General features: G+C 41.8%; 1 protein-coding gene across 3 annotated transcripts in view; it reads left to right on the top strand.

Moving 5' to 3' along the window:
• Positions 1-16072, top strand: part of TBL1X (transducin beta like 1 X-linked) — a 110003-nt gene that overhangs the window by 80270 nt on the left and 13661 nt on the right. For all 3 annotated transcript variants that reach the window (XM_039358394.1, XM_039358396.1, XM_039358395.1), the window contains 4 exons: positions 5912-5975; positions 6090-6187; positions 6498-6558; positions 11553-11674. In XM_039358394.1, the coding sequence (XP_039214328.1) occupies positions 5912-5975; positions 6090-6187; positions 6498-6558; positions 11553-11674 (345 nt within the window). The remainder of the gene's footprint in view (positions 1-5911; positions 5976-6089; positions 6188-6497; positions 6559-11552; positions 11675-16072) is intronic.

Raw genomic sequence — 16072 nt, 5'->3', positions numbered from 1 at the left:
CACGGTAGTCCTTAGGTATGCCTCTCAGCGACTCGTTTTTTGCAGCTGCCGCTGTTTCTCGATTTGGCTCTTTTCTGTTTGTTGAGGTTGCTAGACAGGGCTTCCTGTTCCTTTGGGAACCTTAACTGCCCATCCTGCCAGTTCATCCGCAGGTTCCATTTTTTTCAGCCACACCAGTCCTAGGAGGAGGGGCCTTTCCATGCCAGGTGCCACTATAAAGATTAAAGTCTCGGAGTGGCTCCCCATGGTTAACCTCAGGGGTTCAATGGCAAAGGTGGCTGGGACACCTCCAGCAGTAGGCCCATCTAGCTGGCAGAATGCAATTGGGTTCTTTAATCAGACAAATTCCCAGTTTTCCCATTAGGGTTGGGTTTATTAAGCATCTGATGCACCCTGAGTCTAGTAGGGCCTTTAGGGCTACTTTTGTCCCCGTGCCTGAGATTAACAGTCGTATGGACGTGGTTACTGGCACAATCGGGCCACTTACCAGAGGATCGTCATCATAATCACTGCCAGACCTCCCCAGCTCTGTCTCCGGTGGGGTCGGGGTTTCCCCTCCCAATTTTGGGGAGGAAAGAAACTCAGCACTCTTCAGGGCCATGTCTTTAGGGCATTGGGAAGGCTTAGTCGGTTTTTCCCCAAGGGTCAATCTGCCTTCTTTGAGCGAGTCTTCGAATGGCATTCCACAGTCCAGTGGCCTTCCTTGCCACATTTGAAGAGGGCAGTTGAGCGCGGTGATGCTGCTAGGGGTCTTGCTACCTCCCTGTTTCCCTCTGGCAGGGATCATCTCCACACTCTGCCTGAGTGGTACTGGTTCTGGGCTTGGTCAATCTCTGCTTCTTCGGCCAAGATGCACCAGTCGTGGAGGAGGGCAGGGGCTCCTCTGGCGATGCAGGCATGGTATAGGTCATCGTTGAGCCTATCTTTAAAACAGCACACCTGGATGTCTTCCAACCAGTTGAGACAGCAGGCTAGGTCCCAAAATTCTTTGGTGTATTCGGCTACTAGGCAGCAGCCTTGCCTCATTGACTTAATGCAGTCTCACACCTTTCAATCAGCCAGGGGTTTTCAAAATGCTGCCTCAGCACTGCCATGAAACGGTTGAAGTTCCGGAGCTCTGGAGCATTAGCGTTGTGCAGGGTCACCATGCATCTGGCAGCAGCACCTTCCAGGGCTAGGGTGACAACTCTGACCCTGGCTCCCTCGCTGAGGAGTTCTCACCTGTACTCCTGCATGAACGTGAGGACATGAGCGAGGAAGAACCCCAACTGTTGAGGGTCCCAATTGAACTTGATACCTGGGGGATGCCTTCCACTCTGGCTGCGGGGCTCCCCTTCCGCCAGCCCTCTGTGCATTTATCCCAACTGGGACAACCCGAGGTGGGGAGCTGGGACAAATGTTGCCCTTTCTGCAGAAGCTGCAGGGTCAGCTGAGGTTCCTGGGGTGGGGGACTTGCTTTCTCCGTGTATGAGTTCCTTCACTGGTTCCTCGCTCTTTTCCCTGCAGCCACTGGCTTCTTGCGTCCTCAGGTTCTAGAAGGCTTCCACCATGAAGTGTATGACGTGTTTCAGGAGTTGGTCAGCTAGGCTCAACTCTTCGCTTGGTTCGTCATCGGCATAGAATAGCTACATCTCGCGCTTCCAGCCCGGCTTCCTGCTGCCATGGGTGAGAGTGACCCTCTGGGTCCTCCCTTCCCAATCATCCTTTTTCCCCACACCTTGGCCTCTGGAGATCTTCCATGGCTGCGGCTTCCTTCCTCCACTCAGAGGAGCTCTCCCCGGGGTGAGTCTTCATGGAGATCTCTGCCCATCACTCAGCTTTCTCCTGCTCACTGCCATGTTGAGACTTCATGTGCACGGTCCCCACGGTAGAGATGTAATCCCTCCTGGTTAACCACTTTGCAGGTCTTGCCTAATGTAGGTCCTGCCTCAGTTAATATTCCCAATAAAGCAGAACTCTTGAAACTGGTATTGTTTCAAAAGGAACTTTTATTGAGAGATAGTGAAAACAGGAAAGCTAGGCAAGATCTGAATAATTCACGCATGAAATGTTACATTAAACCCCTCTCTTCAAAACCCCTCCCAGGTGCCTAATTTCCCCATCCAAATCCAGCCAATCCACAGGTGTGAAGTTGTTATGGGAACTGGAAGTTGAAGGAGTGATAAAACTTTGTTCCCAGCTGTTGCATCCTCTTCTCAGCCTAGCAGAAATAAGGCAGATGGCTCCAGGCACATTCCTTCCCCCTTTCACACCCAAAGAGATACATCAAAGGTTTAGAGAACAAAACAAAAGAAACACATCACAGAGCCCACGACCTCCCCATTCCCAAAAGAGGAAAAGCCTTCCCATCCCAACAGAATGGCACTGCCCCGAAAATGATTTGAGGGGCCTGACACTGGCAGAAAATTAAGCAGTTGTCCTCTTTCAGTATTTACAGGCAGCATATGAGTATTCAGAGATTTTCAAGGCATAGCATTATTTTGTCAAATAGTATATACCAAATGAATGGATTTTTTTTATTTGAAGAAATATTTTTTTCCAGATTATTGGTTTTTACTTAGTGCATTATCTTATGCAGTTGTATGCATTTTTATCCAGCAACTTTTGTTGAGGAAAGGGAATTCATGAAGCTCTTATTAGGAATATGTTATCAGGAGAAACAAAGAGGGGAAACTCTGTTGAGATAAAATGTTAAAAGTAAATCCTTTCAGTTCAGCTAAAATGCCTCATGAAAATAATTATATATTAGCTAAATTATTCTTTTTTTGTATATATATTTTAATTAGTTTTTTAATAATCAGAAGTGTTTAATATTTTATCAGCAACACATTGCCTAGGTTCCAACATTTAACTTCATCGCTAACGTATAAAGCGCTAAAAATAGAGACAATATGGCAATGTCACATGTATTCTATTATTTTTTTGTCTTGTTTGTTTTATATAGACATCATTACTACTATTATATCGTGTTGGTCCATGGTGACATTGTCACTACCAGTTCAGGCACTTGAACCAGCAACCCCATCGCCATAGGGGGCATACCTGATAGCCGTGCAACAACAGCCATCAGCCTGACGATTAGGCAGCTTGGGAACCGGACAGATACCCACACAAGGTTTTGGAACCTCAAGGAAGAAACCAAGCTACAGGCTTGGGATCCTGAACCAAGAAACCCACCCATGGCTGGTGTTACACAAAAAAATAATAGAATACATGTGACATTGCCATAGCAATGTCCTCAACTTTGTCCCTATTTTTAGGGCTTTATATGTCAGCGATGAAAAACCAACCCTACTTTTTCAGGGGTTTTGAAACATGCTCTTTCTAATGAGAATGATTTAACAGAGTTTCCAGAAGGTCTTTTTTTGTAAAAGCGGGCTAAAAATACCCTATTTTTGGCATTTTTACAAAAAATGTCAACTTTAACTCAATTTGTAAACTATTGGAAAGCAGTAGGAGAATGAAATTTTATATTCGAAAACCTTGTGTTGCTAAATTATTATGTGCAAAGTTTTGTGTTTATCATACCTTTCCTTCCAGAGATATAAAAAGCCAAACTTTAAACTTTTTCTGAGCCGTAATATTTTCGGCCAACTTTGCTACAAATTATCTAGATGGAGATTGCTCATGAGAATGTTTTCATTATTTTGTTTAATAGAGCACAAAACGTTGTACAAGATGGCCAAGTTTTGTTTCTCTCAATAAAATATTGCCAGAGATATTATATCTCAAAGTTGCTGGAACCTCAGAGTCATCCAGTAGAAGGCTGCTTATGGGGTCATACAAATGACATATCTCCACAAGTATTGCATCAGCAAACATAACACTTTAGCAATGTTCATTGGGGACATGTCTGCATGTTCACACAAAATTTCATCAAAATCCGTGATGGTCGAGCAGGGCGCTTTTCTGAAATCAGACCATTTGACATGGAATGACTCTTCTGGAACTTACTAGCTTTTTCTTGTTGAAGCAGTGTTCAATTGAGTTCTGATACACCAGACTTGCAGATGCAGAGAATGGGACTGAGGGCGCTTTCTTACCAGTTTTAGTTAAATTCAGAACACTCATTTTATTTCTACTCCCAAAATCTTTTATCAAACTCTAATACTTTCCCAATGCCCGCCTTAAACCAAGCCATTAGCATTATATTCAACACAATATATCTTTTAAAATTATCTTAGGTAACTTTTATAGTTCTTATCTGTAGTCTCTAAGTCAATAGGCTCTCTCAGCAAAGAGGTAAGAGCAAATAAAAAAAAGTTTATAGTCCATTTCTATAGGTAGGACTCACTTATAGGAACGATTGTTCAGAGTCCAAAATTATAATCCACCAAGACCTACTATTCAAGTTGATAGTCCATAGGCCTTCTCCAAGGAGTATCTCCAATATTTCACTTTCCACTGTCTATAAAAAGTTCTCCAATCAAACGTTAAAATTTTGTAATCCACTAGTCTCCCCAAACAAATAGGAGAGATAAAAAGGAAAAAAGAGAAAAAGAAAAAAAAGGAAAGCATAGATTTTATACCAAGGTCTGATGTTGCCCATCTGCCAAGGTTTTAATCCAAAATGTCTTGCTTGCAGCAATTCCTTACCACTCACTCTATCTTTAAATAGCTTGTGAAATCACAGCTCAGACGGTACTTATAATCCGAAAAAAGCCAGATGGCTTCGAAGTAGTTTATATTTTTTAGTTATAATCCATCTTGTAGGGAAAAACAGCCCCCCAAAAGTCTTCTATTTTTTCAGCTATAATCCACAGGACTGTGAAGGTCAGGGACATCAAAGGGTTTAGACTGTAAACTATGTCTGGGCGTCAAGCTCTAACACTCCGGACAAAATATAGATAAGGTTTATGACAGGTTTGCCATTAGATGTCATCAGATGCCCATTTTGTAATTTTCCAGTAGCTTTAAAAAAAGTTTAGCTCTGATACTCTCCAACAGAAATATAAAAAAGTTTAAAAATATTAAAGCTCCCCAAACTTTTCTTTCTTCTGTTTCTCTCTGTTATATCCATAATGATATTGTAGACCTCTCTTTTTTCCCCTACGAAAACTTAAAAGCGCAGCTTTTATTCTGGAGGAAGGAGTAAAACCCCCCTTCCTTTAGTTCTGGGGATTTTGTTACTTTTGGATGCTTTTTTCCAGAACAGGTTTTATGATTGTAGAAGAAAGAAAATAGTTTCACCCAGGTCCAGAATGTTGTTTACGCTTGTTTAGAATCTCTTTTGCTTCCAGCGGTCAGCAGTTTCCGACTGGCTGATTTCTCCTGCCGGTCCCAAGAGATCTTTGGATCAAGCAGGTTGGCTACCACCTTCCCACAATCAACAAGGGTCCCCTCTTGGTCCGTCATCTCTATGGGGCGACCTTTGGTCCTTTTCGGACCCCCAGAAAGAAATTGGGCATGGGAATCAGAGTCCTGTTTCCCTGAGCCCGCCTTGACACAGCAATGAAACCAGAAGTCAGCTAAATCATTCTGATAACACTAGCAGTAGCATAGCATTTAGACTTGTATCCACTCCATAGTGCTTTTCACTATGGGTGGTTTGCAATGTCAGCATATTGCCCCCAACAATCTGGGTCCTCATTTTACCGACCTCGGAAGGATGGAAGGCTGAATCAACCTTGAGCCCTGTCAGGATCGAGGGCAGAATTTGCTTGCAATACTGCATTCTAACCACTGTGTCACCAAGGCTCCTTATCCAATTCTGATAACACTATACTGCATTAGCAGGCTTGTTTCTAGTTGTCAAACTAGCCATTAATTTTTGATAAAAGATGGTATTGATATTTATTCTTTGTCATGAAAGAATATGCTTTTTCATACTAAAAAACAGAGTTGAATTATTGAATTATAACTGATTTGGGCCTCATATAGAAAAACTCCCTCCTTTTTGCACATTTTACAGAGTGACGGAACACTCTTGGCTACTGGATCATATGATGGCTTTGCAAGAATATGGACAGAAGATGGTAAGACTGAAGACATTTTTTCCTAGATCATTAGATTTTTTGTGTGTGTGATCCTAAATTTATTTCAGTGTTCAGATTATTTAAAACATTGACTTTATTTTTAATTCATCACAGGAAATCTTGCAAGCACCTTAGGGCAACATAAAGGGCCCATCTTTGCTCTAAAGTGGAACAAAAAGGGAAATTACATTTTAAGTGCAGGTGTTGATAAAGTAAGTGCTGAATTCTATAATTTTCAAGTATCAATTATCTAGTTATCTTTTTTATCTACTATTTCTGTATTTAGCAGATGGTGGTGCCATCATACTCTTCATTTCCCTATATGCACAATACAGTAGTCAATTATTGTCTAACAATGATCAACTCTTGTTCAATTTATACATGGCCACATTTTTTATCTGTTGAAGACCCCATATTATCTATTTTAAGTTATAAGAATTGTGGATTGTTTTGACCTTAAAACTGATAATGCTGATTGACATCTGTCTTTTTTCTTCCATTTGCTCTTCCTTCTCTACCTAGACAACAATAATTTGGGATGCTCATACAGGTGAAGCTAAACAACAGTTTCCTTTCCACTCAGGTAATTAAAGTTCAACTGTTTTTTATGCTTGCTATATTTAACAAATGGCAAAAAACACTTACTTTGTCATAATCAATTATGTGTCACAAGTGACTAGTGTATTAAATAGATTTAGGCTATTACATCCTAGTTTGCTTGATTACATTAGTCTGAAAAAAAGACAGAAGTGAGATAAATTTTGTTAGATAACTTTGAGAGTAAAATTTTGCCATACAATAAAGCAGGGGTGTCAAACTCAATTTCATTGAGGGCCGCATCAGCACTGTGGTTGCCATCAGGGGGCCGGGTGGGCATGGCTGGTATGGGCGTGACCTACTGGGTGTGCATGGCCAGCTCGATATCACTCACATCAGGGGCACCTGTGCGGGCCTGGGTAGGACGGGGGCAGATCTGAAGGTCTCTGGCAGAAGGGGGTGGGACCAGGGCGACCACCGGGGCATGATCCACTGCAGGAACCTCACTGAGCCTCAGGTTGTGCACGGGGCCCCTGGACGGTGACACGGACTGCCCGGAGCCCTGGGCAGTGGAGGTCAAGCGCCCAGACTGGCACCAGGACCCCATAGCCCTGCCTAGACTAGCCGCACTTCCCTGAGGGGGCGCCCAGCTGGCTTACCTCCTCCTCAAGGCTGCTGCTGCTGCTGTGCTCCCTCTCCTTGACCATGTTGCCCATGGTGGGTGCAGGAGAACAAAGTGTGTGGGTCAGAGGGAGGCCCAGTCCCTCTCCATGTGAGGAGACCTGGCTTTGTAACCAAAGCATCCTCAGCAATAGGATGGGAGACCACCAGGGGATGGCGAAAGGGCAACAGGGCTGCTGGTGGCCAAGTGCTAAGGCAGGACTTCCCTCAGACCCTCCCTCCCTCTTATTCCAATCTCCCTCCCTTCCTTCCTCCTTCCCGCTCTCCCTCCCTCCCTCCCTGCCTCCCTCCTTTTCATTCCTATCTCCTTCCTTCTTTCCTTCCCTTTCTGTTTCCCTCCCTCCCTTCCTTCCTTCCTTCCTTCCTTCCTTCCTTCCTTCCTTCCTTCCTTCCTTCCTTCCTTCCTTCCTTCCTTTCTTCCTTCCCTCCCTCCTTCTCTCTGTGCCCAGCACTGGCAGCATTTCTCTCAAAGAAAAAGAGTTGAAAGAGACCTTTGAGGTCTTTAGTCCAAGCCCCTGCTCAAGCAGGGAACCTATACCATTCCAGACAATGGAATATCCAATCTCTACTGAAAAGCCTCAGTAATGGAGCATCCACAACTTCTGAAGGCAAGTCTTTTCACTGGTTAGTTGTTTTCACAAGTCCTTAGTTCTAGGCTGGTTTTCTTCTTGATTAGTTTCCATCTATTATTTGCCTTCTGATGCTTTGGAAAATAGGTTGACCTCTTCTTCTCTGTGGCAGCCCATCAAATATTGGAATACTGCTATCATGTCACGACCCCTAGTCCTTTTCACTAAGCTAGACATACCCAATTCCCACATATGTTTTAGCCTCCAGCCCCCTAATCATCTATGTTTACCATCCATTTAGACCAGATGGTCCCCCTGGTTTGGTTTATAGAACAGTGGCCACAAGCAGAGCCTTCTCAGAGACAGCACTCCCATTATAGAACTTTCTCCCAGGAAAATATGAACATTGCATCCCTCACCCATTTAGAGGCAACTCCAAACACACTGTTCAGCCAGGCATATGTAGAAAACAACACATTTTATGGTCAAACAGCACTAAGTAAATTACTACTAATATTTTTCTTTCTTAAAATACACACTTTTAATATTGTTTAAAGCAGTGCTAGTGATGCTTTAGAATAGTTGTCTTTGACAGTTTTCTTGTAAACCACCCTGGATTTCTCAGAAACTTTTAATTTCAAATTAGATGTTGATTTAATAAATTATACAGAAGTAACAAATGTTACATCTAAATCCCACAGACCTACTGCCTCCTAGGTGCGTACTGCAGAGAGAATAAGGCATTGCATTTCTAGCCAGCATAGCCACAGGATAATGGGAACTGTGATGACCCAGGTCCCCGAACAGAGGTAAAGCAATCAGCTGGCAAGAGCAATAGTCTTTTTAATCACTGCCAATGTTCACCCAAAAGCCCCCACATATGCTGGCACGAGTTCAAACAAAACAGTCAGGGAAGTTTACACTGTTCTCAAGGCAAGACAGATAACAAGAAAACATAGAGTCCTTTTAACACTCAGCTTGCCTGCGAACTGCAGACTGCAAGGAGAGATCAAGAATGTAGTCTGTGGTCATGCAGCAGGAAACAAACTGGTCCGGAATATAAAGTGTCCAGGTTACAAAAGCACAAGTCACACTATCTCAAGATTCCACATTTGTTCCTGGCAAATGCCCCACCCCCACAGCATCTCCTTAAATCCTAATCCCCAGGTGTACCTTGTGGAGTGGGGCGGGACACTCTCCTCCCGAGCCTGCTTCCTCTCCTCCTCTCTGCTATCCTTGCTGTAGGATCAGCCTTGCTCCTCGTCTTCCCTGTTCTAAATCTGAAGGGCCCTGGCCTGCCTCAGCCTGCTCCTCCCTACAGTCCTCCGAAGCCACAGACACCCCCTCCATGTCTTCCTTGGAACTGTGGTCCATGACACCCAAAATATATTAGTTTGGGTAAGGCTGGATTAAATTATAAAAGAGCAGATGAGGGGAAGTAGGAGCAAGAAACACTTTCCACGTCTCTGACAAAATAATTGGGGGTGGGGGGAATTGACTCGGCCTTTTAATTTCAACTCACACCAATTCCTCTTAACTTCCCATTCAATCCAAAGAGTTCTATTATTGCCTGGATTTTAGGGAGAGGAGGAGGCAAGAATAGACCACAAAGTCAATCTGCGAGTTTGCTCTCTCACCTGCCTGCACACCACCTTCCTGATGCAGCACATGTGTATGTGTGTGAGAGACAGAGAGAGAGAGATTCCCTTTTTGTAAGTTTGCTTACTCTGCAATGCTCCCCAGGCTCTCTCTCTCTCGCTCTCTCGCTCTCTCTCTCTCTCTCTCACACACACACACACACACACAGAGAGAGAGAGAGAGAGAGAGAGAGAGAGAGAAACCCTTCCTGCTTTCTCCCCCTTCTCATCCTTTTCCTCCAGCTGCACCTGAACGGAGCAGGTTAAAAAAAGAGAGAACGGGGGAAGATGGAAGCTCCCCTTTTTTGTAACACCTTGGCTTCCTCCTCCTCCTCCTCTTCCCCTCCTCTCTCTCTATCTCTCATACACACATATACACACAAATCCTTCCTGCTTTTTCCTCCTTTTCCTCCAGCTGCACCTGAACGGAATGGGAGGAAGGTAAAAAAAGAGAGAAGGGGTGGAAGAATGGGGGAAGCTCTCCTTTGTTATAACATCTCGGCTTCCTCCTCTTCCACTCCTGCTCTGTCTCTCTCTGTCTCTGTCTCTCTCTCTCACACACACACACACACACACACACAGAGAGAGAGAGAGAGAGAGATCCTTCCTGCTTTCTCCTCCTTCTCACCCTTTCTCTCCAGCCACCATAGAGTTTCACATTGCTGGCCACCGGCAGTTCCAGGCTCCGGCCCTGCATGACTGCTGCGTTCCCCTCTCTGGCCCTATCACATGGTGGAGAGGGCGAGTGGAAGCCGGCCAATGCTCGGCTTGTACCACCCCATGTCACATCTCCATGCCTTTCATCCCACAGGCTGGGTGTGCTAGGCTTACAGAACGCCATGGCCCAAGCGAGAAAGGTGCAGCGCGGTGTGCAAAGCAGAGCTGGATGAGAAAAAGCCCTGCAAAGCGGGGTGTGGCCAGGCATGACGGGGTTAGGCTGGGAGGGGAGGGGAGGGGCAGGCTGAGGCAAATGAGCTGCAGCTACTACTGCACACCACCAGCCTCTAAGCGCTCACTGTTTCCTGTGTGTGCGCCAGGGCGCTCAGCTAGGTTGGGCTGGGCCAGGGCTAGGGCTGCTAGGGCCGGTCCCTTGCCATTTCTGGGACAGCCCCAGTGGGCCAAAGCTGGGCCCTCTGCTAGCCTTGTGTTTGACGTGTCTGCAATAAAGTATATTGATAGACTAAATCACTGAGAAATATTTGTTATTCTCAATTATCTTTTACATAGGAGATAGTATCTTTGTAGTGATTTAGCCCAGTCACATACTTATGATACCAATAAAATAAATTTACATAAATGGTATCAAACAATATCATCATGTAAATTGCATAAATTATTCCATTTTCATCTTACTTATTCAAACAATATAAATTGCCATGAATATTTGATGTCTCAGAAATTTAAAATGCAGAGTCCATTTTATGTCAAGATTTCATCTTGTATTATCTTGTATAGAGTCTGGGCCACATGTTTTAAATCAGATTGATAGTGTTCTGAAAGTCAATCCTCTGGTTTCCTAAAACTTTATTCTGGCATATATGTAAAAACTACATTATCTAATTTATTTTGATAGTGTTTTATGGGTTTCAGAAAGTATGCTGTGGGAATCTTTTTAGGTCTGTTTGGAGTTTTTTTCTATAGGTAGTCCTTAACTATGACTATGATGGACATAAATTGGGTCACCCAGCAGACTGACCCAATTTTATATTTTTTTGCAATAGTTGTCAATGAACATCACAGTCATTAAGTGTACACTGCAGTTGTTAAATGAACCAATGGTTCACTAGCAGTTGGTTTTGCTGAAAACCAGAAGTAAATGCTGGTTTTCAGCAAAACTGTCATACAATACTTTAATGTATGTTATTTGTATGGCGATGTCATTAGAGTGGAAACTAGTCCCACTGCATGCTGTGGCATCGAGAGTTTTATTCTATTGTAAAGAGTTTTATTCTATTGTGCATAAGAGTTTTATTGTATTGTAAATAGCAGTCATATTATCAGAATAATGTTGGTCATATTATCAGAATGTTGGTCATACTATCAGAATAATAGTATAGTGTTAGGATGCTACATGTAATTAAATTAACAGTTCCAAAGGTTATTTGTTTCCTGGCTGAATTTCCTAATGGTCCTTTTCTGTCCTCCTTACACAGCCCCAGCCCTGGATGTAGACTGGCAAAACAATACTACCTTTGCATCATGCAGCACTGATATGTGCATACATGTATGCAGACTAGGTTGCGATCGTCCAGTCAAAACCTTTCAAGGCCACACGGTAAAATTAAGCAATAATCTTAACACATTGTAGTTAAAACAGACTTTATCAATATTTCAAGAATACTATATTCTTAAATCAACAGCTTTCTAGTTCATTTAGCTGGCGGGCATATATTGAATTTTGAGAATATATTTATGTGTTCATGCAAAATAGTAAGCATATTGCTCTGAAATGGGAGTTTCCTCATTCACAAATTAGTTGACAAAGTGGTAATGTCTATTAAGAGAAAGCCAAGAAGGAAAGTTCCATTATTACCACAGCTGATTTTGCCTCCTTTCTTTCTACTTCAAAATTAGATAACACATTAGGGATTTTAGTCTTAAATTTAATCTTGTGTATTCTTGGCAGTAAATTCATTGATATTAATAAGAATATAGTGGAATTAATGTTTATTTGTTTTTATAGTTTTGCTTTAGAAAAATAATAATGCTATTTTTATTAAAACATTAAATAGAATTCATGATAGTGAACCAGTGGTCTGAATTAATATGCAACACTTTCTCCAGAGATTATTTAAAACCCATAGGTATTGTTTTTAATGTATGAAGAGATCTGTAAAAAAAGGTAGCTAATTGTAATATTGGGAGAATGCAAGAAAATTTATCAATTAAATAGCAAATCCAGAAAATGTATGATTTTAAATTGTAATTTATAATAATATACATTAAATTAATTTTGAGTTTTTAAAAAATATTTAGGCTCATTATTGTAATTAATATAAAGTCTCTCTATATTACGTTAACACAGGGGTAGGCAACCCAAAACACTTAAAGAGCCACTTGGACCCGTTTCCCACCAAAAACAAAACACTGGGAGCCGCAAAACCCTTTTGATATCTAAAATGAAGATAACACTGCATATATCCTTTTTTACCTTTATTATAGGTGTGTGTGTGTGTGTGTGTATGTATGTGTGTGTGTGTATATATGTATATGTATATGTATATATGTATGTGTATACACACACACACACACACACACACACACGTAAAAAAAGGATATATGCAGTGTTATCTTCATTTTAGATGTCAAAAGGGTCTCTCTCTCTCTCTGTCTCTCTGTCCCTCCCTCTCTATCTGCCCTTGGTCTGCCACTCCTCTTCCCCCGCTCTCTTTCTTTCTCTCTCTCTCTCTTTCCTCTCTCTCTCCCTCCCTCTCTCTCTCTTTCTCTCTCTCTCTTTCTCCCCCCCCCCCATCTGCTGCTCACCTGGCAAGCTTCAAGCTGTTGTCCAATAAGCAACCTCTCTCTTTTATGACTCATGGACTTCAACTCCCAGAATTCCTGAGTCAGCCTAGCTGGGCTAGCTAGCTCTCTCCTGCCCTTCCTGCTTCCTGCAGAGATGCAGCAAAGGGAGGAACTCCGCCCAGTAAGCTTTTCAGCTCCTCGGAGAATACTGTGAGTGCACTCTCTTTTACACATACACACAGACACACACACACACACACAAACACACACACACACACACACACACAGAGAGAGAGAGAGAGAGAAGCAGGGAAGCACAATTGCCTCTCTCTGTCTCTGTCTCTCTCTGCAAAGGCAGAGGAGGCTGGGAGCCACGGGGGAAGGCTCAAAGAGCCGCATGCGGCTCCGGAGCCGCAGGTTGCCGACCTGTGCGTTAACACAACAGCAGATATAACAGCTTTTGCTCTTACATGAGGCAACTTCTAATTCCAATTTTTAATTTTCCATGCATCCCTGATGGCTATTTATTTATAAAACAGACAAAATACCCATGAAATGATAATGTGGTAATAATAATGCTTAAGATGTTAATTCATTGACATTTAACTTCTATAAGCATCTCACACAAAATTATGAACTCTGTAGTGATTATAACTTGCTTCCATTTGCAGTGGGAATGCATAAAATCTTGACATTTTAAAGGGGTGTCTTGGACAAAATGATAATAACTGGACAACAGATTGAATTCTCTCTAAATTTAGATTTATAATGTTTAACAGAAGAAGTAAAAAGTTGCAAAACAAGAAATGTACAGGTAATCCCCCAGGTACAAACATTTATTTAGCAAGTTTTCACAAAAACTAATTAATTCAGAAAGGGTACTTACATTAGAAATTCAAAATTACGACCAAAAAGAAGCCTCTGTAGCCATGTGACTTGGATTCAGTCTCTGCTGTATTTTATATTTTATATTTTAACTCTGTGATTTGCCTGGGGCCTGGGCCATTGGGTGCTATGAGAAGCCAGAAGGTTTTTTTTTTTTTTTTAATCCCTGGTCACATGGCCAAAGAAGAGCAGAGTCGGCACCAGTTTTTGCTTTTGCTGCAATCTGCTACTGCCTGGGCTCCAGTGCTAGAATTACTTCTGTAAGTATTTTCTTAAAAAAAAAAATGTTACTCTATAGTGCTTGCAAACAAACAGGAACTTTTTGTGAACTGCTCTGCTTTTTAAGTGCTGTACTTGGCAAACTATTGCGTTTGCATTGAACTTTTATTTTTGAGATTAGCATATATTACTGTAGTTTGTAGGTTTTAAATTTAAATTGCCTCCAGAAGTTGTGAGTGCCCCATCACTGGAAGCTTTTAAGAAGAGACTGGATAGGCATTTATCAGAAATACTGTACTCAGAGCACTGGGTTAGACTAGATGGCCTCAAGGTCCCTTCCATCTCTGTTACTATCGCAAGCCAAGAGTTCTACAAATCCTTCCCCCATCTCCCTCTGGGTGCTTGGCTGGAGATTCTTAGGCTGGCAAGTGGGTTTTTTTTTTTAAAGCAACGGCTCCACCACCACCCCACCCTGAGACAGCTGAAGACGCTTGAACTGGCTAGCCTCAGTTGTTTTTTTAAAAAAAATAACTAATGGCTGCAAGCCCTGCTTGGAGGCAATTTAGTTCCTGAGGCAGCTCACCAGAAACAGCTGATCAGCAACCGGTGGGAAACGGAGCTCAGTCATCAGAGCAGCTATTGGAGGAACTAGTAAGTCAGATCTTAGTTCATTTAACAACTCATTTGATTTAATTAATGAATTTAATTTTAAAAATTTGTAAAATTAGTCTGATTCATTTGACAAGTTTTTTTGATTTACGAGCCTAATGGCCAGGATCCATTAGGTTCGTACCTTGAAGACTATCTGAATTGTTTATCTGCTTATAACAGCATGTTATGTGCTTCTGGCTACTTTCCTTCGTGACCACAGGCAAGCTCTCCTGACCAATAACCAGCCAAGACACAGAAGCTATCAAAGCTTGGTTCTCTCCAAAGTTTTAACCCAAAATATCTCCTTCTTTTATTCATCCCTATCACCGGCCGCTACAGCCCTCCTCTTTCCCCATTGGCTGAGGTAGTATGAGGTTACAGTCTTTCCGTCCGCCTAGACACATTTCCTGATAACATACTAAATCATATTCACATAGACATGTAAATGGTTATTTTAAACTTAGTATATATTTATATCTCCATTTTAAACAATAAGTTCTTTTCCTACTTTTCAATTCAATGTGCCTCTCTTCTTATCTTATTCAGCTTATTTTCCTATTTTCCATTCAACCTTCCTGGCTAGCCATTTCCTTTAAAAAAACTATTTATCTATTTTATGACTTCCCTCTTCCTTTCTCAGACCCAACTATTTTTGCCTATATGGTTTATCTTACTTCCTTAATCTCTTCCTGACTCTCACCATCTGTATTTTTCTTATTCAACTAGTTTCCATTGTATTGTAGGTTTAACTGACTGAAGATTTATCATATTGATGTATATTTATCAATCCTCCCTGTATTTCTGTATACTCTGATGAATCTTCATTTTTATTCGATAACATAAATTGAATCTGTACATCTTCTCCAGAGATGTTTTTCGCTACTGACCCCAACGTTTTGGTGCAAAATGAAATACAGCAGGGTAAACATTGGAGACAGACACAACACATAATACCTATCACAACTATAAACACTAGTCCTATAAATATTTGTTTTAACCATTCAAAATTGGGAAGCCAATTTGTTAACCAACTCCAATCACCCCACATATTTTCATACTTTTGTTCAGGAGCTTTGGTCACATTCCTGATTCCTTTTGCAATGTCCATCACTGCTTCATGATTGTCAGCTACCTTTAAATCCCACAAACAAATTTTTACCTTTATTTCCCAGGCTGTTCTGGTGTGTTGTCTTCAGTAATATTAGAAGTAGAATCCACCCTTCATGATTATTACACAGTATTTCACACCCACAAATTGATCCACAATTAAAACAATAACAATAACAATAATCACTAGCTATTACAGAGGTAGCACATCTATCACCTAATTCTTACAATGTACAATTCTACATTTTCAGTTTCTAATGGTATGACTTCTGACTTAGTTATTCATTTTATTTGTAACAAACAACTTTTACTTCTCTGATGAGTCACCACCAACATCTTTGTTCTTCGT

Source organism: Crotalus tigris, unplaced genomic scaffold, assembly GCF_016545835.1.
Source record: "Crotalus tigris isolate CLP2741 ecotype Arizona unplaced genomic scaffold, ASM1654583v1 scf7180000019016.1132606, whole genome shotgun sequence".
Taxonomy (NCBI): Eukaryota; Metazoa; Chordata; class Lepidosauria; order Squamata; family Viperidae; genus Crotalus; species Crotalus tigris.
Note: the sequence above shows the minus strand (reverse complement) of the source record. Positions and strands in the feature narration are given on the sequence as shown.